General features: G+C 36.9%; 3 protein-coding genes across 13 annotated transcripts; 1 reads left to right on the top strand and 2 right to left on the bottom strand.

Moving 5' to 3' along the window:
- Nucleotides 1–1,487: 1,487 nt before the first annotated feature.
- On the bottom strand, nucleotides 1,488–5,542 carry si:ch73-90k17.1 (pollen-specific leucine-rich repeat extensin-like protein 1). The gene is made up of 5 exons (XM_048196542.1): nucleotides 5,080–5,542; nucleotides 4,770–4,888; nucleotides 3,813–3,963; nucleotides 3,608–3,726; nucleotides 1,488–3,533 (listed from the first exon to the last, which is right to left on the bottom strand). Exons 1-5 carry the CDS (start codon nucleotides 5,408–5,410, stop codon nucleotides 1,803–1,805), a joined length of 2,451 nt encoding a protein of 816 aa, XP_048052499.1. The 5' UTR covers nucleotides 5,411–5,542; the 3' UTR covers nucleotides 1,488–1,802.
- A 236-nt stretch (nucleotides 5,543–5,778) lies between these two features.
- emp1 (epithelial membrane protein 1) lies at nucleotides 5,779–13,156 on the top strand. Of its 11 annotated transcripts, none has more exons than XM_048196555.1 (5): nucleotides 5,779–5,830; nucleotides 8,265–8,385; nucleotides 8,546–8,654; nucleotides 8,968–9,108; nucleotides 11,826–13,156. In XM_048196555.1, exons 2-5 carry the CDS (start codon nucleotides 8,308–8,310, stop codon nucleotides 11,984–11,986), a joined length of 489 nt encoding a protein of 162 aa, XP_048052512.1. In that variant the 5' UTR covers nucleotides 5,779–5,830; nucleotides 8,265–8,307; the 3' UTR covers nucleotides 11,987–13,156. The 11 variants fall into 11 exon arrangements, with proteins under 11 accessions (XP_048052512.1, XP_048052517.1, XP_048052515.1 ...); XM_048196560.1 differs by having other exon boundaries at nucleotides 5,810–5,830; nucleotides 8,268–8,385; XM_048196558.1 differs by lacking the exon at nucleotides 5,779–5,830 and adding an exon at nucleotides 6,513–6,839 and having other exon boundaries at nucleotides 8,268–8,385.
- Nucleotides 13,155–20,893, bottom strand: f8a (coagulation factor VIII associated). The gene is made up of 12 exons (XM_048196543.1): nucleotides 20,767–20,893; nucleotides 20,385–20,431; nucleotides 20,211–20,283; nucleotides 19,750–19,909; nucleotides 17,181–17,249; nucleotides 16,936–17,056; nucleotides 16,728–16,820; nucleotides 14,628–14,692; nucleotides 14,427–14,508; nucleotides 14,294–14,340; nucleotides 13,596–13,651; nucleotides 13,155–13,488 (listed from the first exon to the last, which is right to left on the bottom strand). Exons 1-12 carry the CDS (start codon nucleotides 20,823–20,825, stop codon nucleotides 13,407–13,409), a joined length of 954 nt encoding a protein of 317 aa, XP_048052500.1. The 5' UTR covers nucleotides 20,826–20,893; the 3' UTR covers nucleotides 13,155–13,406.
- Between the last annotated feature and the right edge of the window lie 33 nt (nucleotides 20,894–20,926).

The following is a 20,926-nucleotide window of genomic DNA, read 5'->3' as shown; positions in this document are numbered from 1 at the left end:
GCATCTTTCTTGAAACAAAACAATGGCAATAACATATTTTAAGATAAGTCAGTGACAGTTACAGTTAAAACAGCCTAAACATGCATTTTAGTCTGAGACCTGACCCTTGTGCGGTCTTTGGTTGGGGGCTACACTCATGGTCTTCGGGGTCTCTGGAGACCCCAGGCAACAAAATGTAATTTTGTAACAATATATTTTTTTAAAACAAATGTAATTTTACTCTGTTTAGTAATGTTTTTATTCAACATTTGTGCAGTTTTTGGAGGATTTGTATAAATTTATATATAAAAAAAAAAATTAAAATAGGTTATGCAAAAGCAGCTTTTTATGTAAAATTCACTTTATAAAAGGCCCAGATTTCTAACTTTTCATGGGCATAGCATGAATAATTTGACATGGTTTTATGTAAGATTTTTGCCTATCTTTTGGAAAATGCAGTTATAAAAGTAAAAAAAAAACTATAATTTTTACCAGTAGATGGCTGTAGAGCTCCACTATTTGCTATGTGCTATTTGAATGACTGAAAGACATCTTTTCACAAGTTTTTTTCCCAGTTGGATTCATATCCAAATGTTATGAAATCACAATAAAAATTACTTGTCAAAGTTTAGCATTTTTTGTACTGAAAAAAAAAACAAAAAACAATTCCTTAAAAGGTGCTACAGAGGATCTTTTCGTCAACTGAGAAACCAAAGACCGTTAGTGAGTTTTTGAAATGAGCGCATGCGTAAGAACAACCCCCCTCCTTCACAGCTCTTTTCGAGGGAACGCCTCCCAAAACTTGTGCACGAGTATTGGAACACGAGTGTTTACCACCGGCATTCGCTGTGTCGTGTAGTTAGTGGATTCATTATGTTGGACTCACCACAGGTAACTCAATCTGCAGTTGTTACTCCTGTCTCCTGACAAAACATTGCATGCGGCGCCTGTGGAGCCTGGAAAGTTACTGGAGCACGCATCCGCGCATGTCTCTCACAAGGAACGTCACGGCAGTGATTGACAAGCCAGAGGGCCAATCCGCGCATGTCTCTCACAAGGAACGTCACGGCAGTGATCGACAAGCCAGAGGGCCAATCATCGCCAATTTACCAATCATCGCGTAAAACGATTGGCTGATGTTAAGGCCCTACCTCATGCACAGATGATATATATTATTATTCCTTTCAGTGCACCTAATAAATAGTCTTTTATCAGTTAGTAAAGACAGTTTCAAGTAATATTGCAAAAATGTATAAAACAAAACATCCTCTGTAGCACCTTTACGCCTTGTCTGTGAAACTGGGGTAAATTCTGGAGATCATTTCTTAAAACAAAGTTGCTTAAATGCTTTCAATCGCAGTGTTTTTTAGGAAGCAATTTTGTTAAGCAACAAGGGAACAATGAAACTCTGAATTCAGAGACGCATAATTACTCTTAAGGATAAACAATTCATGCAAAAACTAAATCCATGTATTTTAAGTACTGCATTAAATAAATAAGTCAACACATACAGTTTACAAAATATTTATTACATTCAGTAGAATACACGGTTTAAATCATCAATTTCACACCACCATACCAATTATTTTTCTCAAAACCTTGAAATCAGTTAAACAACTTCTCAAAAGACAGTTTATTAAGACAATCTTTTCAAAAACATTGTTGTACACCAATCCAGTCCACATTTTAATTGTGCGCTTCAGCTGAAGGACTGTAGAAATAAGATTGAGTGTGATGCCTTTCTTGGCAGTTGCACTTAGGAGGTAGACCTGAAGCGTGGGGACACAACACCCCGTCTGTACAGTTGGTTTTGTGGCAGGGTGTCATTGAGGATTCTGACTGCTGGGTTCACTTGTTCTTTCAGGGTGGACATGGGGATTCCACATGCCCCTTACTGAAGGTCCCTGACTGTAAGGAAGTTGTGCAACTTGTGCACCACCCTTTACAGGAAAAAAACGAGGCATGGGTGGTGGAAAGGATGTAATCTGATGATTGCCTGTAAACGTTGGGGCCTTTGGACTTGGAACTGGAGCTATAGATCGTGGCTGGAAAAATCCCATAGGACTAGATCCAGTATTTCTGTAAACATCAGCTGAAGTTACCTCTGGTCTCAATGGTCGACGTGGGAATGTGGAAAACTGACTGGGCTGGTATTGTGATTGACTTGAGATTCCCATGCCAGAGGTATAGACAACAGGCCTCTGATAAAGATCTGGAGATTGATCTCCACCAGTCTGATACTTGAGATACTCAGGTGTTTGGCTTGAAGCTAGTGTCAATGGTTTTGACTCTTGAGACAGCCCATTTACAGGAAGGTTACTGGTTGACCAAGGCTGTTGGACTGACTCACTAGGTTGACCAGGCTTTTGGTAATATTCTGGATGGAAGGGTCTTGCATCTTGAAAAGCAGGGTAAGAGAGATAACGCCTTGGTTGAGACTGCAGATTTGTGGGAATAAGCGGAGAAGTAGGGGATAAGAGAGTTGTAGAGGAACCCTGATGGCCATTACGACTTTGGTAAGAGTATGAGTACTGTTGAGGTTGGAAACGTTGAGTTGGCTGGAAAAGTTCACTACCAGAATCATAGGGGCTAGAAGCTACAGTACTTGTCAGTTGCGGTTTTGAGTAACCTTTCACGGGAGGGGCAGCAGGATTAGCAGGTGTGAGCGGAGTAATGTCAGGCCTTTGATAACTGGGTTGAGACTGTAAAGGTTGAGCAGGATTTGGAACAGGAGGCTGAAACATCTCAGGTTGTTGATTGTAAGAGCATATGAAATACCCAGGTGGAAGATACTGTGCTAAACTGGCAAGAGAAGGATTTACTTGAAGTGGATCAGGTCTAGGAACATTGTAGTTCTGAGCTGACCCAAAAGGCTGATACAGTGAAGTACTTTGGACCGGCACCATTGAAGTTTGATATTTCTGAGCAGAATAAGGCTCAAATTGAGGAGCTGAAGCAGGTTTTTGGAAATAAGGATACGGCATGTATTGGGGTTGAGATTCAGGAGCCTGTGTGACTGAAGCATCAAGTTCTTGGGTAGAGGTATAGACAGGAGCAGGTGTCGGTTCAGGTGTCGGAGCAGGTGTCGGTTCAGGTGTTGGAGCAGGTGTTGGAGCAGGTGTCGGTTCAGGTGTCGGAGCAGGTGTCGGTTCAGGTGTCGGTTCAGGGGTTGGTGCAGGAGTGGGTGCCACATATTTACTTGTCAAACGTCTCAGAGGCACTGGCCGCGTTGGCATGGGGACTGAAAATGGGAAGTTTACAGCCAGATTAAAAGAGCCAGGCAAAGATGGCAACTTAGGCATCCAATGACTTCTGGCTTGTAGAGAGAGTGTTCTAGGAAATGCTTGCTTCTGCTTCACAATCTGACTGTCAATTGCTTTCATAGGAAATACAGTTGGTGGCTTTTGGTATACACTGGGTTGCTTGTGTGGCAGGGGTTGGGTTATCTTAGAAACCCCTGAGTCCTTGACTGGAAACACTGGTATTGGCTTATATGGACAGGACAGTGAGGTAATTTTGTCTTTTGATCTTAAATCCAGGATGAAGTGACCTCCCTGAATTACATTTAAACCAAACATCAGAATTTTTTCCAGATCTATAAATATTGCCAGAACCCCCCACAACTCACCCTGAAGTTGACACCACAGCTTGTATATGGAACCGAGAATGTGAGCTCTCCCTGGTTAGACTGCTCCCTCCGCCAGCATTCAGTGGCCACATAAAGCAGAGGTGCCCATTCCCCATTTACTGTGGAAACAGGTGATATTAACACATCAGAAAGTCCACAAGTGTTAGTCACCACAGAAAGTTTATTCCCATTACTCAATACTTACATGCAACTGACAGTTTATCTGCTGTCCCATCAACAACAGTCAGTTCCATGGCATTGTCCTTACAGACAACTGAGGGAGGGGTCACACTTGCAGGACAGGACAGGACATGATCTGTCCCATACCAGCTCAGAGACAATATATATTCAGATTCCTGGGATGTTTTTGAACAAAATGAATTGTGAATTGTTTTAAGGGTCATCTTATTTAGGACCACAAGTTGAGATCCAAAACATGGCTGATAGCGAAACCATTTGTTTACATTCATTGTTATAGATGTCCAGGGTATCTGGACATGGATCATGGTAGTACAGTAATTGGGGGGGGGGGGGGGGTCAAATGACATATTTTTGTATGTCATTTGCAAATGACATACAAAAATACTTAAGCTATAGTCCCATATGCATGCACGATTAATGAAATCAGTTCAAACACGCAATCTGAATGACAATGAATTTGTTATGTCTATTAAACTATCACATAATTTACATCTGCTTTTTCTCTGCAGCAATAATTTAAGACAGTTTGTAAAGTTCACAGTTGCCATTTCTGTGCTGCAAACTTAAAGTACTGGGATAAGAGTTCACAGTCCAAATATAAACACTGATGTGGCAGCGACCAAAATGAGTTTTAAACGCTTTACATTGTTACGCTAGTAGGTGGCGACAAGAGACTTAAATTTACTCAATGATTCAAGAGATTGGTTCAAAAACTCTGGACATAAATCATTAATTTCAAACCATTTTTTATACATCATTTAAATATTCATTTAAATGAATTATGATTGTCATATCGGTCAGCAAAACGAGCATAAATAATTACTGAGTGCACCTTTAAAAAAAAAAAAGTTGCCTAGCAAAAACAAAGAAAAACAAAAGACTAAGTGAACAGATCTTATTCAATAGCCCAAGTAACACTTGTACTGTGACTGAAATGAAAACAAAAAGAATGGAAGCTTGCCTCGTGTCTCACATAACATGAATCATAGCTGAATAGCATGCGGACATCGGTGCGTGTGGTCCTGATAGAAACACCACAAAAAGCTGCTAACTGGTCCAAGGGGAGCAGTTTTCCAAGCGCTATCAGAAGAGAAAACCGCTGCAGTTAAATATTGCTAATGGTATAAGGTAATAGTTAGGTCTAAGAAATAATGGCTGGAGATAAAATACGTTCCGTCTAAATTTCCTTAAGTTATTATTCGTTGACAAACACTAGCATTTTGGTTTATGTGAATATTATCAGTAAGTTTGAGGAGATTGTTTACACTTACGTTCATAAATTCCGAGATTGATGACATCGGCTTGCCTTATAAACACTGTTAAGACTCGGTCGCCGCATTCAAACTGCGGTTTAATTTGTGGCGTCTGATCTCCAGTCTCCAGTCTTGCATCTCCAAAAGATTTCACACTTCTTCGCTGTTTTGAGTTTCGCCAAAACTTGAAGAATTCGCCACCTGAAATCTCGTCGTGGCCAAATTCGTTACAGAAAACATCTTGAAAATCCAATAATAAAACACAAAGTACTAAGAGATGACCGCACACATTCATTTTGGATAGCTGTATCTCCCGTTCGCTTAATGATACAATCAAGCCACTTTTCATCAATGTTAATGTTTAACTCATTTTATAGCTAGTATGCTCGCACAAACCAGTAGCCTACTTAGCGAGCTATAACATAAGACAGCTCTCGAGCCTGAGAACTATAGAAATGTAGCGTTGGGAAACGACGCCTTTGAGATGTACAGCTGACGTTAATTGTCCAATGGCATTACATCATTTTCTAATCTGGAAAACAGCCTATCAGGGGTGGGGAATGTTGATCCTGGAGGGCCATTGCAGAGTTTAGCTACAACCCTAAAAAAACACTCACCTGCCTGTAATTTAGTAATCCTGAAGACCTTGATTGGCTTAGGTGTGTTTAATTAGGGTTGGAGCTAAACTCTGCAGGGTATATTTATATTAAATATACCCTGATTTAAGACTTTTTAGATATTTGGATTGGAAACAAGACAACAAATCTAAGTAAGAAAAGCATTTTTTCAGTGTAGGTCAGTGAATCTCAACCTTTTTTGAGTAATGGACCCCTGTCATATTTAGAACCGTCCTCAAGGACCACAGAATAACGTTGGCTCGTTGGTATCATTAATGTCTTTGTGACGACCAAATGCAATCAAGTATAATTTACTACTACGTTAGTTGACTTGTCCCATATTCAGTAATATTGTCAGTTATGTTCTACATATCTTCTTTTTCTTTTATGGGAACATTTCAAAATATACAAATATTCATATTCAGATATTTTATAAGGACCCCCTGGCATTACATCCATGGACCCCTTGTTGAGAAACACTGCGTAGGTGGTACGATCAAAGTTATTGTAGCCTAGCATATTCCATAAAGGACTTAAATTATTTTCTTTTTGAAAATGTTTGAAGCTAAACAAGTGTTAGAAATAGGCGTTCAGCAAAGATTAAATGGAAATAACATTAAACACAGAACAATTCATGAAATAGACACGATTTTTTACTTCTTCTACTTTACTTCTTCTTTGCAATTTTTATTCATTTATAACATTTAACTCGAAGTGGCATTTTAAATTCGATTTCTAACACCGCTTTGGTGTTTGGAAACAAAATGCACAATGCACCAGAGGAAAAAAACAACAACAAACAAACAAAAAAATATTGACAACTAGCCCTGATCGCACCTGCTGTTCCATTAAATCCGCAGTAGGTGTCGCTCCAAACCTGTACTTTAGATGACTCATCAACCGCTGCAAAATACCTGCGCATCATTTTCTACCCCTGCGCTACTATATCATGATTGGAGAGAAGGGGTTTGACTGGCGCTGATGTCGCCCTATTGTCGGGTAGCCATGTGCTGCGTTTGTCCCGTGCTACCACTTTTAACCCTGCAGTTATGTGTGCGACACCGGGCGAGTGTGGAGTCTGCGGACATCTCCAGAAGAGCTGAGTTAGGATGCTGCGGCATGCGGATAGATCGGTGTAGATATAGCACATCACAGCTTTAGGTAACAGGATGACGACGTCGCAAACTCTTGCAAAGAATTATTGAGCATGCGGCAAAAGTATAACTTCCAGTGCTTTTAAGGAGGCATCTAAACATTCAGCAGTTCGGCATTTGAATAAAATGTTTTGGTGGCTGTTTTGACATTCAGAGAAACCAGCGTTTGTGTGTCTATTACTACACATCGTGCATGAGCGACAATACAGTTCTAGGATTTCGCTATCTGGATGTGGGATACGTAAGGACTTAAAAGTAAGTCCTTGGGATGGGTGGGGTCCTCTATGCAGCAAAAGAGTGCGGGAGGGGGGGCGAGGCAGCGGATGAGGTGCGGGGAAGTGCGAATCCTCGGATGGTGGGTCATCAGATAGGCTACGAAAAGCAAGAAATAAATTGAGAGCTTAAAAATACCCAAGGTAACGCTTTATTATCTGTGCAATCGCTGTAGAATTCAGGTTGTAAAGTTATTATTTATTCATGCAATTAAGCCATTTTAGAATTAGAATCGACATATCACAAAGAGAAGTATGTTTTGAACGGTAATAGATCATTTAGAATTGAATCAAAATTCTTTAGATGAAGCTGCATTCGAAAGTATGACGTTACACGAATTCCTTCTGTGTCGGACATCTGTAATTCGCGGGAGATTTCGCAATAGGATCAGGATTCCATATATTCGTCTAATGTATGTAGGTTAATGTGGATTTTTGACAATAAATAACAGACTGTTATGCATTGTTGATCGCATCATCGTTATTTTGAACATGCATATAATGTGTATAAAAACGAATGCATTGGCAGAACGTCTGCTTTGAATGGTTATAGCCTAGTTTATGTAATTTAATGGGATTTAACACAGTGTTTTCTCTTAAAACCTTCTTGTTGTTTGTATGAACAGCATCGGCATTTTAAATGACATCTCAGTTCACCTACTGTATGTGACTTTAAGAAAAGGGCATTAAAGAACGCCTTCTTCTCCCTCATGACATCGTCGTTGGATATTTATGCATGCAATCAGTGGAAACAATGCTAGTATCCCAAACCCTATTAGATGATGCTAAAACAATTGCTATCTATTGCTTTGGATTCATGCATCTTTAATGTGGTGATGTCATAGGCCATGGCTACTTGTTATCAGCATATTGGGAAAATCTACCTGACTTAGGTGCAAACACACATAAGTACTGTGGGAATGAAAAGCATACATTCATTTTGAATAATGTAAAAGGGTCATCAAACCCCTCTTCCTCCTCCTTCCTCAACACCAGTGCACAGTTAACTCTTGGTACGTGCGTACAACTTTTTAATTTCAAAACGTGGCTATTCTCATTCAGTCATCCATCATAAGGTAGATGCTAAATTGCTCAGGACCTTTTGATGTGGAGTATGTCTTAAACACAAGATGTTATGTCTTATAATATGTCCCTTTCAGCAGGATATCGTTCCACCCTGTTTCCCCCTCTCATCCTCTGAATATGTTGAAGGCCCTGGCAGGAATCTGCTTGCTTCATCTGACAACAATATTCTTCCTCTTTTGGGCAACTATAGATGATGTAAGTTAACATTATTCCTCTTTTATGTGTATATGTAATGAAATGTAAAGTGTGTGGTGATTTGTAAGTGTTTGTACTGTCATTGTAGTAGTCAGTAATTTTCAGTTGTTAACTATGTTGTATTTTGCTTGTAGCTAAAGGTTGTTTTTTATTTTCGCAGGCATGGTGGTTCACAAGGACCCTTTACACAGACCTGTGGGGCAGATGGGTGATGGAGAACAATGATGATGTCTGGGTGTACATGGATATACCGACCTCATACAGGAAAGGTAAGACAAATAATTCTAACTGTAGGCATTTTTCAGGCATCTGTGTATTTTCACTGGTGGTCCCCACTTGTACACTTTTAAAAATAAAGGTTCAAAAAGGGAGTTTTGCAACATTTCCATAGAACAATTTTAGGTTCCCCAAAGAACCTTTCACCGAACCATTTTTTTTAAAATTTTTATCTTAATAATCCGAAGAACTCTTTTCCAATATAAAGTACATTTTGTGCAATAGAAAAGTTTTCTTCATGGAACCATAGATCCCAGTGTACAGACTGGGACACTCATGTGACGTCCCTTCAATCCTTCCTTCTAGACTACCTGCAGGCGGTTCAGGCGTTTGCGGTGCTGTCCTGCCTGTTTGCTGTGTTCTCTCTGTGCGTGTTCATATTCCAACTCTTTACTCTGGGTAAAGGAAAGCGGTTCACCATCTCTGGAGTTGTGCAGCTCATCTCCTGTAAGTTTCTACTTCTATAAATCTGCAACACAATCATGGCAGTTCATAATTATTTTTCATTTTGGCAAATTGGTGGCTAATTTGTATAAATTTGCAGAATCTCATTCATACGTTTTCATACAATCTCCTTACGCCCTAGTTTACAGGTGGAGTTGGGGTGGACCTTCATGGTTACTTTTTTCTAGTAATTGTACGAATTTATATGAAATCGCCACCTCGAAACATAGTTACGTTTTCCTGTGAGACCAGGTTGAAATCTGAGGTTAGAGTGATAGTTCACCCAAAAATGAAAATTCTGTCATCATTTACTCCCCCTTAAGTTGTTCCTATTCTGTATACATTTCTTTGTTCTGCTGTACACAAAGGAAGATATTTGGAAGAATGTTTGTAACCAAGTAGTATTATTTTTCCCACTATGGTAGTCATTGGGGGGGCCAGATCTGCTTGGTTACAATTTAAAACGCCTTTAAATTAAAGGTCCCGTTTTTCGTGGTTTTTTGAAGCTTTGATTGTGTTTATAGTGTGCAATATAACATGTGTTCATGTTTCGCGTGTAAAAAAACACAGTATTTTTCACATAATTTACTTATCTGTATACCGCTGTTTCCACTGTCATAAAAACGGGCTGATGACTTCCTTGTTCTATGAAGTCCCTCCTTCAGAAATACGTAACGAGTTCTGATTGTGCCAGCGGTTCCTGTGTTGTGATTCGACAGCAGCTTAGCGGAAAGGTCCCGGAAAGGTCACGCCTCTTACCATAACGTGGAGATGCACGCGCTCAGTGTTATTGTAAACATGTCTTTAATTTTACCCTATCAATTTGAGCCGGAATCAGACCCGGTGATTGGACTGCGGGATGAAAATAACAGCGTTTCGACGACATGGCGACAAACACACTCTACAAACGCAACTCTTGTGTATTCCTGTGGGCGGAGGTTAGTCAAAAAACTGTTTTAGTGACGTCATTAAAGAAGGAAGTAGAGGGATGTAGTCAAAACTGGCCGTTCGATGTAGGCGACTTCTGTTAAATAAAATATCTCGCTTGGCATTGAACTTTGAGCTTTAAAATTTTACAGATTTTATTTATACTCTAACAACAACATTACACACTAACTAAAGTTTGAAACATGGGATCACGAAGAACGGGACCTTTAAGGCATCATTGAGATATTAGTGATTGATTTTTTGATGGCCGATGCTGATATCTTAGAGAGCAGGTTGGCCGATAGCTGATATAAAGCAGATATATTTTATATCACTCATAATTTAAACTAAAAAATGTGAATAACACATGCATAACAGTTGCTGCAATAAATTTATATTTATTTTATGTATTTACTAAATTAGAAATAATTAATTAGAAATATATCAATATGCAAAAAAAATGACACTGAAATTGACAACTGAATCTGTAAAATAAACATTTTTACTTAAAGTATTATAGCATTTGCTTGTATATTACTAATTATAGAAAGTTAAATGCTATAATACTTTCAGATAATGTTCGCTTTCTTTAACAGTTATGTCTAATATTTTGTAAAAACATTTTTAGACAAAACTAGGATTAGTTCACTTTAAAATGAAAATTACCCCAAGCTTTACTCACCCTCAAGCCATCCTAGGTATATATGACTTTCTTCTTTCTGATGAACACAATTGGAGATATATTAATAAATATCCTGACGCATCCAAACTTATAATGGCAGAGAACAGGACCAATGAGTATGAAGCTCAAGAAAGTGCATCCATCCATCATAAACGCACTCCACACAGCTCCGGGGGTTAATAAAAGCCTTCTAAAGTGAAGCATTTGTGTAAGAAAAATATCCATATTTAACAAGTGATAAAGTAAAATATCTTGCTTCTGCCAGACCGCCTTCCGTATTCAACTTACGAAGAAGCATAATTGACGTCGCACTTAGGGCTGTCAAACGATTAATCACGATTAATCGCATACAAAATAAAAGTTTGAGTTTGCCTAATATATGTGGGTGTACTGTGTGTAATTATGTATATATTAATACAAACACATCCATGTATATATTTGAGAAATATTTACAAGTATATGTATTTATTTATATTTTTATATAAGTTATATGATATATAAATACATTTTTTTGTACATAACACATTTCTCTTAAATATATACATTTGTGTGTATTTATATATACATATTAATTACACACATTACTCACACATATATTATACAAACTCAAACTTTTATGTTGTATGCGATTAATCGTGATTAATCGTTTGACAGCCCTAGTCGCACTAGATATTTAACTTAATAATTTGTTAAATATGGATATTTTTCTTACCCAAATGCATCGCTTTGCTTCAGAATGCCTTTATTAACCCCCCGGAGATATTTATTAATATTTTTCAGATTGTGTTATTCAGAAAGAAGAAAGTCATACACACCTAGGATGGCTTGAGGGTGAGTAAATCTTGGAGAAATTTTCATTTGAAAGTGAACTAATCCTTTCAAATTTACAAAGACCGTAAAGATGGCGAACGAGTGCTAATCACTGTCAAAATAAAAGTCTGACACTGAAAAACTTGCCGGCCGATGCTGATAATTAAAAAATACAGATTTATTGGCCTTGGTCGACCACTAGTGTGATTTGTTATCTCAAAGTTTATACGTGTATATACAACACTGGTTGTACAGACATTAATTTTTGTTGTACATTTATACATTTCTCTTGGACCTCTAGGTTTCTGCATAATGGTGGCTCTGTCAGTCTACACCGATCACTTTCACAGAGGTGAGAAGGATGGCTGGTATGGCTGGTCCTACATCATGGCCTGGTTTGGCTGGCTGCTGACCCTCTTCACAGGAATTATGTACATCGTCCTGCGCAAGAGAGTGGAGTAAACTTTAACCCTCGCTCTCAGTGCTAATGTACAGCCTTGAATATTCCTTTCTTTTGTCATGCAAACTTTACTATGGACTATGACTTACTGTACTACTTCAAAATGTAGGTGCGGTACTCGAAAATTAATGAGCTGTCTTGAATGTTACAGGCCTTTGTTGAAAATGTAGAAATGTGCACAACAAATCATAGCATCAGCAGTTCATTTAAACTTTTGAACAAGTTCAAAATATGTGAAAGTCTCGACTCAGCATTTCAGGAAAAAATGGTCAGAGATGTTTCCTAAACAAGAAGAGAAATGGTTTTTTTGCATTTTTATTTAGAGCAATGCTATGGATTGATTTAATTGGCCACCTTCTCTCGTTCCAAAGCACTGAGGGCAGTTAGAGGGTCTGAACAAAAGTTATTGCAGGGGTTGTTGTGTAAAAATGGCAAAGATTATATGAAAATACAGTATATGCAAGAACGAATTGTACAAAATGTATTTATAACATGTATAAAGAAAAAACTAAGTTGTACATATAAAGTACATACAGAAAAATATATGTTATAAAAGTGTAGTTTTAAACATCACTTGCACTTTAAGAAATAGCTGTCTTAAGTTTATTTTATTTAAGATTTTCTTTCAGTTTTGTCGTAGATGGCAATAGCACAGGATATTCTCTACTGTAGGTCAAGATAAGGGTCAAATCTTTGTTACTGCGATACATTATGGTGCTGTTCAGTTTGTGATCATTCACTTGGTCATGTAGGCTTTTTTGTACAAACACTCTACCCTCATATTTACTGAACTATTTCTGTGTGGTTTTCTTGATAATAACATCATGGGTCCTGTTGCTATGCCAGCTATTTTGATTAGCATGATGAATGTTCATGTGGTCAGATGATCATCCTGTAAGATTCTAATTCCAGAGCACAGAATGTTCCAAAAGATGCTTTTTTTTTTTTTTTTTTAAATGCCAAAATGTACTCATTTTTATGGGAATAATTATTCAATTTCCTCTCCTTGTCTGAGTTATCCAGTTTTGCTTTGTTTGGTTTCAGTCAGTTCTAGATGTATTTTTATTTCACCGATTGTATTTTATTTTTTCCATTGCAAAGCCAAACAGTGTAAACCAGGGAGGAAGTTAATTTTAGTAAATCAGACAAATAAAAACCTTGCCATAAGAATATTTTTTGTAATTTTATTATTTACAACATCAATATTTTACAACTTTAAGCATTTTTTAAACACAATATTACACCATTATATGAAAATGGAGTATAAGTGGCATGTTTGTATAAGAGACGAACCTGCATGTCATGTGATTGTACAATTCTACTAGGTTCAGTGACCTTCTACAGTCCTCATGCAAAATGCACCAGGCACTGGCATAGGAATGTTCCAAAAAGAAGTGTTTTGTGGGGGTGTATGGCGTCAAATCATATGCCCTGACCGGAGGGTGTAATTCGCTCCTGGACCACTAAGTGGAGGAGATGATTCTGTTCTGCCGAAAGGAGAGGCCTGTTGTGAGGAAAGAGGAAGTTGAGCAAAATGGTTACCTAATTGCAAAGGCTTAAATATAATATTTATAATTGCCTGAAAAAAGGTGGGAAATGCAGAAAGCTTACCATAGTTCTGTCTGAAGAGCTTTGAGGGATTCTGTATCCTTTTCCTGACAGGCCATCTGTAAACAGGCCAGACAAACCATTTAGCCATCTTAATCCGAGATAGGAACTCTTCTATCGATCAGTATATAGTGTTTTAGACATTCTAGCACAATATAGAAGAGACCACTAAATGCTTCTATTTTGCATTTTTGTGCAAATTAAAATCATATTATCAACATAAGAATTTATTATTCAACAAAAAGTTTAATAATAAAAATCCTATACTACCACTCAAAAGTTTGGGGTTGTTAAGATTTTTTTTAATGTTTTTGAAGTCTCTTCTGCTCACCAAAGTTACATTTATTTGGTCAAAAATACAGTAAAAACAGTAATATTGTGAAATGTTATTTCAATTTAAACTTACTGATTTCTATTGTAATATATTTTAATTGTATTCCTATTTTCAGCATCATTACTCCAATCTTTAGTGTCACATGATCCTTCGAACATGCAAATTGGTACCGAATAAAATTAATCCTTTAAAAAAATGTTACTGATACAAAACTTTTGAACTGTAATATGTTGTCTTTGTATATTTAGTAAGTATATTTCTTCCTTATTTTATGACTCATAATACTACATATTTCACAATCCAAAAAACATATTTCAGGGTTATGTTTAACAATCTAGTTATACATAAATAGATTTTAAATACATACCACAACTGACTGTAGGAGAAGGAACACGTTTTCTGGAAGGAAGTTTACTAGAGGACAGACAGTTACAACAGTTTATACAGAGTAGCAACCAAATAAAACACTGTCTGGTTCTCCATTAGTTAGAAAGTTTTACCCTGACTGTGTGAGTCAAAGGATTCCCAGGCGTATCGTTCTAGTGTCTGAGCATGTTCGGGTAGCAGCTTTTGAGGGGGAGGCTGAAACACAGACACAAACATATAGTATGTTTAGGGACAGTTAATAAACACACTAATGGTAAAGGACTAATTTATTATTATATTGTCCAAGATGAGCTTATTTAAAATATATACTTTACCTCAAGCAGCATAAGCAGTAATACCCTGGAGATTTCACACTTTGCTATGATATCCATAAATGCACCTGGAATTAAGATAAACACAACTGAAGCATGAATCTTTAGTATTTACAGCACGAGTTTCATTTCCTTCCCGTTATTATTATTATTAGCTGATGTCCACACAGCTAAATGGACTGCTGACTCAGTAAAACCGCAAAACAGATCTTTGACAAGCATGAATATCAGTCATAAAACATAATAAGACTGTGGCTTATAAATCTGTGATTGCAGGGTATATTCATCAAATCCAAATAAACAGCAAATCTGGTGAAAATCACTCAAATTAGACCACGAAACCTCACAACAGGCCTGTCATGATCATGAATTTTGTGCTGACGTTCAACTGTCATACTAGCAATTTCAAATCAACAATTTTACCTATTATGCTTTTTCAAATATTACGTTTCATGCAGCTTTTTGTTAAAAGCTCTGCAAAGATTTAAAGATCAAAGTGCACAACAAAGAAAGTTATTGTCTCCTAAAAGAAAGAATCGATTCTGAACTGCTGAAACAAATAGTCAGCAATCCCACCTCACTCAATGTAACTAATTTGCATAATCCCCGTCTATGGTCTTCATTGGCTGCCCGCAAATGACGTCTACTCAAACACTGTAGTTGTAGCTGAGGCCTGGAAGAGTTTGGTTGGTGATGCTGAAAATCATCTTTGTATGCACTTCAAAAGCATGAGGACTCGCGGTGGAATTGATACGGAAAAAAGGACACCAGCACTAAGAAAGCCTCCAGAGCTGAAATTCAGGCATGGTAAGGGGTGTTTTATTCTAATTGTATTGTTGTAAGTGGTAAATCCATCACAACAGGCTGGCCCGTCTGACCAGTCAGAGCAGAGTAGGCTCATAGAAAGGAGTTTAGAGAAAGTGACTCTTCAAACAAACTGTTTTCAGACTCTTCAAGAAGGTGAAATGTATATTATGAGAAAATGAAAGTGTTTTTTGACCTTGGATGCATGTGAACATGTTGTAAGAGACCTTCAAAACAAAATTAGGAACCTTTAAAATAGAACAATAGGGGCACTTTAATTTTGATTTGTTCATGAGACAGCCTATGCCTAATATGTTATTTTTTACTCTGAATTGTGTATAATATAATAATAAAAATGATAAAAAAGGCTTTACTTTGATGCTGTGAAAATTAATATTTACATAATTAAATTAATTATAATATAATGCAGTGTGATTAAACCCACAAACCTTCACTTCGTATGCAGACCTTGACTTTGTGTACTTTACAACAGTAGGATTTTTTTTTTAACAGTGTCTATTTTCAATAAGTGCAAATAGCGTCCCTTGTTGGCAAACGCTATTTACACTAGCTCCGCCCACCAATGTCTGTAAGTTTTAAAAAGGACGCGTGAAAGTCAACATCTTCAGTGGCGCAGTGTTAGCGAGTAAGGCTCGCAGACCTGTCTTTTAACACGATCCATGTGGGTTCGAATCTCACTTTTGCCAAGCATAAAAATTAAATAAATATTCTAAAAGTGGAAGTACACTGCTAATGAGTGTTTAATAATATTAAAAGTGTTTATTGGGTAGGGTTAGGGGAAGGTGTAGGGAGCGTTTTTATTCTCCAAATAAGACAGCATCCATTTAATAATTTAATAAATATAATAATTTACACTCTATGATATTATTGCATTCTGTTCATGTACAAAAATACTGAAGTGCAAATAGTATCTGCCAATATAAAGTATAGATAGCATCTAATTACTATTTACTATCATTGCAAAGAACTGATACTTTTACATGGTGTAAATAGAATCTTTCGCAATTTTCACCTATAGTGTAAATAGCATCTATCACTAAGAAAATATGCTATTTTCACTTAGTGTAAATAGCCACTGCCTTTTTTTAAGTTCCTTGTCAAATCGTGACTGAAATTTGAACAGCAAATCTCAAATAATTGTGATTAGTTTGAATAACCACGATTAGATGATGAATCAATAATCATGAAAGGCTTACCTCACACACCTAGATTTTAAAACTAAGACTGACTGTATTAATTGTATTTACTGAATGTAGTGAAGGTGCATTATGTTCATACCGACAGGGGTGTTGGTGCCGGGGAGCTGTAGTCCTCTCTCCTGACACATGTGCTGCATCTCTGAGAGCACAGCAAGAGCTCCATCATAATCACCTGTCAATCAAACATCGCATCACTCCTCTGACAACCGCAGAACCTCATCTGAAGCTCAATGCATGAAATTAATCATTGCATTCTGACAGAAAAACGCTCCTCTTTTTGAACTCACGGGTCAGTATTTTGCAGGAGGCCATTTCCCACAGTGATAGCAAGGCTTCAATCGGGGTCTGAATCTGCAGTTCTGCAGCTCTCTGGAAATGAACTATCGCCTCGCCCGGTCTGTTCATCTCCTACACACAAATTTATAAACAGGACCACATCACAACGAAGCAATGTGGAATAAGGTGAATATGCGTTTTGAATTCATTTATTAGGAGAAAGCCACCCCATGTATTACAAGGATTAATGTCTCACCTTCAGAGCATTGCCAAGCTCCAGTGAGAGACTGGCCGCCATAACAGGCTGATTCATCTCAATATAGACCTAAACAATATATAAGTACATATTTGCAGTATAACATCTAAATAAACACAAAATCTGCATGTGATTGCAAGATTTTAGGCTTTTTACCATATTAGTCCAGCAGAGAGAGAAGTACTCTTCAAATGACTTTAATCAATTTTTAAGAGCATTTTATCATGAAGCATGTGAAATAGCAGCTAGCAGCAAGCGAAAATTAGCTTAAACTTTTTTTAATTTTAGGGTGAACTATTACTTTAATAACAAATTTTGCTTTGCTTGTAGTGGTTATTTAGCTGTTCACCCTCATACTCTCTTCTAACTGTGAATGAGGCAGTAATAGTAAGTGAATGAGGGACTGATGTTCTATTAACTAAAATTAAAAACATAAATAAATTGTTAGTTGAAATGACACAAATGAAACTGAAATAAAGTATAAAAAACATAAGGGTAAGTTTACACGACAACAATGTACTAAACATGGAAACGTTTTTTCTTTGCGTTTTTCTGCGTAGAGACGAAAACATTGTCTAAACGATCCCTGTACACACGGATCTGCGAAAACAACTAAAAGTGCTGTATTATGCTGCCAGGCCAGTAGTTGGCACTGTCACTTTGTAAAGAAAAACTATGCGAATATAGACCCATTTGGAGCAAACGTCACAGTTACATCACTTGCAGCTGCGTGCGCATAGTGGTTGCAGAAAAATAGCGGTAGCAAGTGGAGGAAAATGTGCAAAATCCAGAGAATAAGAAAAAAATGTTTTGTTGTGCCTCTGGATGTCGGAATCGGAATGGGAAAAAATATAGTCTTAATTTTTATAGAATACTGTCGTTAAAAATGCCCTTTGAAGCTAAACGCAGATGTTTATGTTGCAAATCACAGACTGAACCGATGAAACCTGCAAAGATTAGTTTACTATTAAAGCAGGAATTTGATGTAAACAGTAAGTCTACATAATATTCACATATGCAGTTCATAGAGGACATACATACATAGCAGTTATAGCAAGAAATAATATTTAAACCTATAACATTTTACATAGATAACTTTTAAACATAGCCTATAATATTTTTATTTTAAAATTATGATTTTTTCTTGCATTTGTTCATATCTCCCAGTTCAGACTTTATAACTCGCAACTGTGAGTTTATTTCAAAAAGTCTGCAAGTATTGCAATTCTGAGGAAAAAAGACAGAATATGTATATCTCACAATTCTGCTTTTCCTTCTAAGAAATGTGAGATATACACTCAGATTTGCGAGAAATAAAAGTCAGAATTGTGAGATATAAACTCGAAATTAACTTTTTATTCTACTGCAGAACTGTCGTTTTCTGCAACCAGGTAGGCTCCGCCCACACAAAAAAAAAACAAAAAAACAAAAAACAATTGTCAATTTACGGCCAAAAAACACATTAAAGGGTTAGTTCACCCAAAAATGAAAATAATGTAATTTATTACTCACTCTCATGTCGTTCTACACCCGTAAGACCTTCGTTCATCTTCAGAACACAAATTAAGATATTGTTGATGAAATCCAATGGCTTAGTGAGGCCTGCATTGAGAGCAAAGCCATTCAAACTCTGAAGATCCATAAAGGTACTAAAAACATATTTAAAACAGTTCATGTGAGTTCAGTGGTTCTATCTTAATATTATAAAGTGACAAGAATACTTTTTGTGTGCCAAAAAAACAAAATAATGACTTTTCAACAATATCTATATGGGCCGATTTCAAAACACTGCTTCATGAAGCTTCTGAGCTTTATGAATCTTTTGTTTCAAATTAGTGATTCGGATCTGCTATCAAACAGCTAAACTGCTGAACTCACGTGACTTTGGCGCTCCGATTCACTGATTCGATTCGTAAAGCTCCGAAGCTTCATGAAGCGGTGTTTTGAAATCGGCCCATATAGATATTGTTAAAAAGTCGTTATTTTGTTTTTTTGGCGCACAAAAAGTATTCTCGTCACTATAATATTAAGATGTGTTTGGAAGATGAATGAAGGTCTTATGGGTGTGAAACGACATGAAGGTGAGTAATAAATTACATTATTTTCATTTTTGGGTGAACTAACCCTTTAAAAAATTTTGCTTTAAGTTAAAAACGGTGTCGCATAAACAGCCCCTTAAATTTGTTTTATTTCAGCTAATTCCAAGGAAACATTTTCATTTAGTTTCACTTTGATGTATTAAAATAACTAAAACTGAAATAAAAATGTATAGAAACTATATAGACCAATTTAAAAAAAAATAAAAAAAATAAACAAATATAATAGTATCTTAATGATACTAAAATAACATTATGCCAGGCAAAGAAAGCTGAGCAGAAGCAACATTGTTTTACTTGTATTAAGAACATAAAAAGACACTTTCAGTGTAAATGACTTACTCCACACCTATTATAGGTGTTTTTGATTCTATTTAAAACTGCATATTCAAATCTGAGCCCAACTTTCTACAAATTAAAAACATGTTTATATATGCTTAGTCACTTGTAATAAATTTGATTGCAATAAATACCTTAATAGCAAAACTATAGCAGTTCATTGCTGCCTGCATATTCTCATCGAAGCCGGGAGCCCTCAGCGCTCTGGTTTCCTGTTCAGAGGCCAGAAAGAGTCGGGCTGCATCAGTCAGAGCCAGGGCTTCTCCTGGAGCATTGAACAGAGTCTGCTCACAGCTACGAAGAGAGAGAGAAAACATTTCAACATGCTCTACAGAACATGGGCTTTCAATCTTTCAGCTACCAAAGACCCCCAATTATGATCAGTGACCCCAATTTAAAAAAAAAAAAAAAAGGCAAAATATTTTCATGTATAAAGACCCAATTTACACTATAACAATATTATAAACATGCATTATAAATATTATTTGGAAAATATTTAGCTTCTACTCAATATAATACTGTAATGTTAGATGTATTATGTTTTACTTTTTTTATTTTATTTTAAATCAAAAGCATGAATTAACTGATTATTTACCGGGCCATGGCGAGGTTACAGAAGGCAGCATACTGAGGACAGTCCTGCTGTTTCAGCTCTTTGGCCAGCTGACCTAAGGAACAAAGATGTCATGCAATGATAAACAGTGACTAGCAGCATTGCTACAGAGAATCACGGGATCTGAGTAAGTTAGTCGCCTGATACAATACTCACCAAACTGTTCACTTGCTTCAGCAACATTAGGCTTCCGCAGAAAACGTCTGTGATGTCAAGGAGAGGAGCGACATAGTAAAACCACTAAATGAGATTAATTTGACACTAGGTACTCTGCTGGAATGGTTCGTTATGCGAAGCTGCTGGCATGAAATTAAACATCTACGAGATGTAATCATCAGCTGTTTATACATAAATGCTTCATTAATAGGCTCATTTAATTTTGTATCTCTTTACATTTAATTAGCATCGTGCTAGTGTGTGGTGTTGTCATGACATTCTTCGGTCACGCTCAATATTGTGGACAACACTGATCGTCTACCAAAGTTAACACTGAAACAATCTTTTATTAGTAATATAAAGATGTTATTTTAGCTCTTACTTTTTCAGTTTATTTGACACTGCCCGGTAGCGCATCAGAAAATCTCCCTCGGCTGCCATTGTTGACACTTAAGCAGGAGGGACAAACACGCAGGAAGTTCTAATACGAGTGTTCCCATTGGTTGGACACATTTAAAGCTGTCTTTTGATTGGTTTACACA

Source organism: Megalobrama amblycephala, linkage group LG7 (genome assembly GCF_018812025.1).
Source record: "Megalobrama amblycephala isolate DHTTF-2021 linkage group LG7, ASM1881202v1, whole genome shotgun sequence".
Classification (NCBI taxonomy): domain Eukaryota; kingdom Metazoa; phylum Chordata; class Actinopteri; order Cypriniformes; family Xenocyprididae; genus Megalobrama; species Megalobrama amblycephala.
This window is presented reverse-complemented; position numbering and strand designations above follow the sequence as displayed.

Coding starts and splice junctions, on each gene's coding strand:
- si:ch73-90k17.1 (XM_048196542.1), bottom strand. CDS start 5,410: ATGAAAAGTGGCTTGATTGTATCATTAAGCGAACGGGAGATACAGCTA. Junction 3,964..4,769: donor CATGTTATGTGAGACACGAG/GCAAGCTTCCAT, acceptor AAAACATCCCAG/GAATCTGAATATATATTGTC. Junction 3,727..3,812: donor AGATAAACTGTCAGTTGCAT/GTAAGTATTGAG, acceptor CTGTTTCCACAG/TAAATGGGGAATGGGCACCT.
- emp1 (XM_048196550.1), top strand. CDS start 7,429: ATGACGTTACACGAATTCCTTCTGTGTCGGACATCTGTAATTCGCGGG. Junction 7,518..8,264: donor ATTCCATATATTCGTCTAAT/GTATGTAGGTTA, acceptor TGTCCCTTTCAG/CAGGATATCGTTCCACCCTG. Junction 9,109..11,825: donor AGTTGTGCAGCTCATCTCCT/GTAAGTTTCTAC, acceptor TTGGACCTCTAG/GTTTCTGCATAATGGTGGCT.
- f8a (XM_048196543.1), bottom strand. CDS start 20,825: ATGGCAGCCGAGGGAGATTTTCTGATGCGCTACCGGGCAGTGTCAAAT. Junction 20,432..20,766: donor GTGTCAAATAAACTGAAAAA/GTAAGAGCTAAA, acceptor TTGACATCACAG/ACGTTTTCTGCGGAAGCCTA. Junction 16,821..16,935: donor CTCCTGCAAAATACTGACCC/GTGAGTTCAAAA, acceptor TTTGATTGACAG/GTGATTATGATGGAGCTCTT.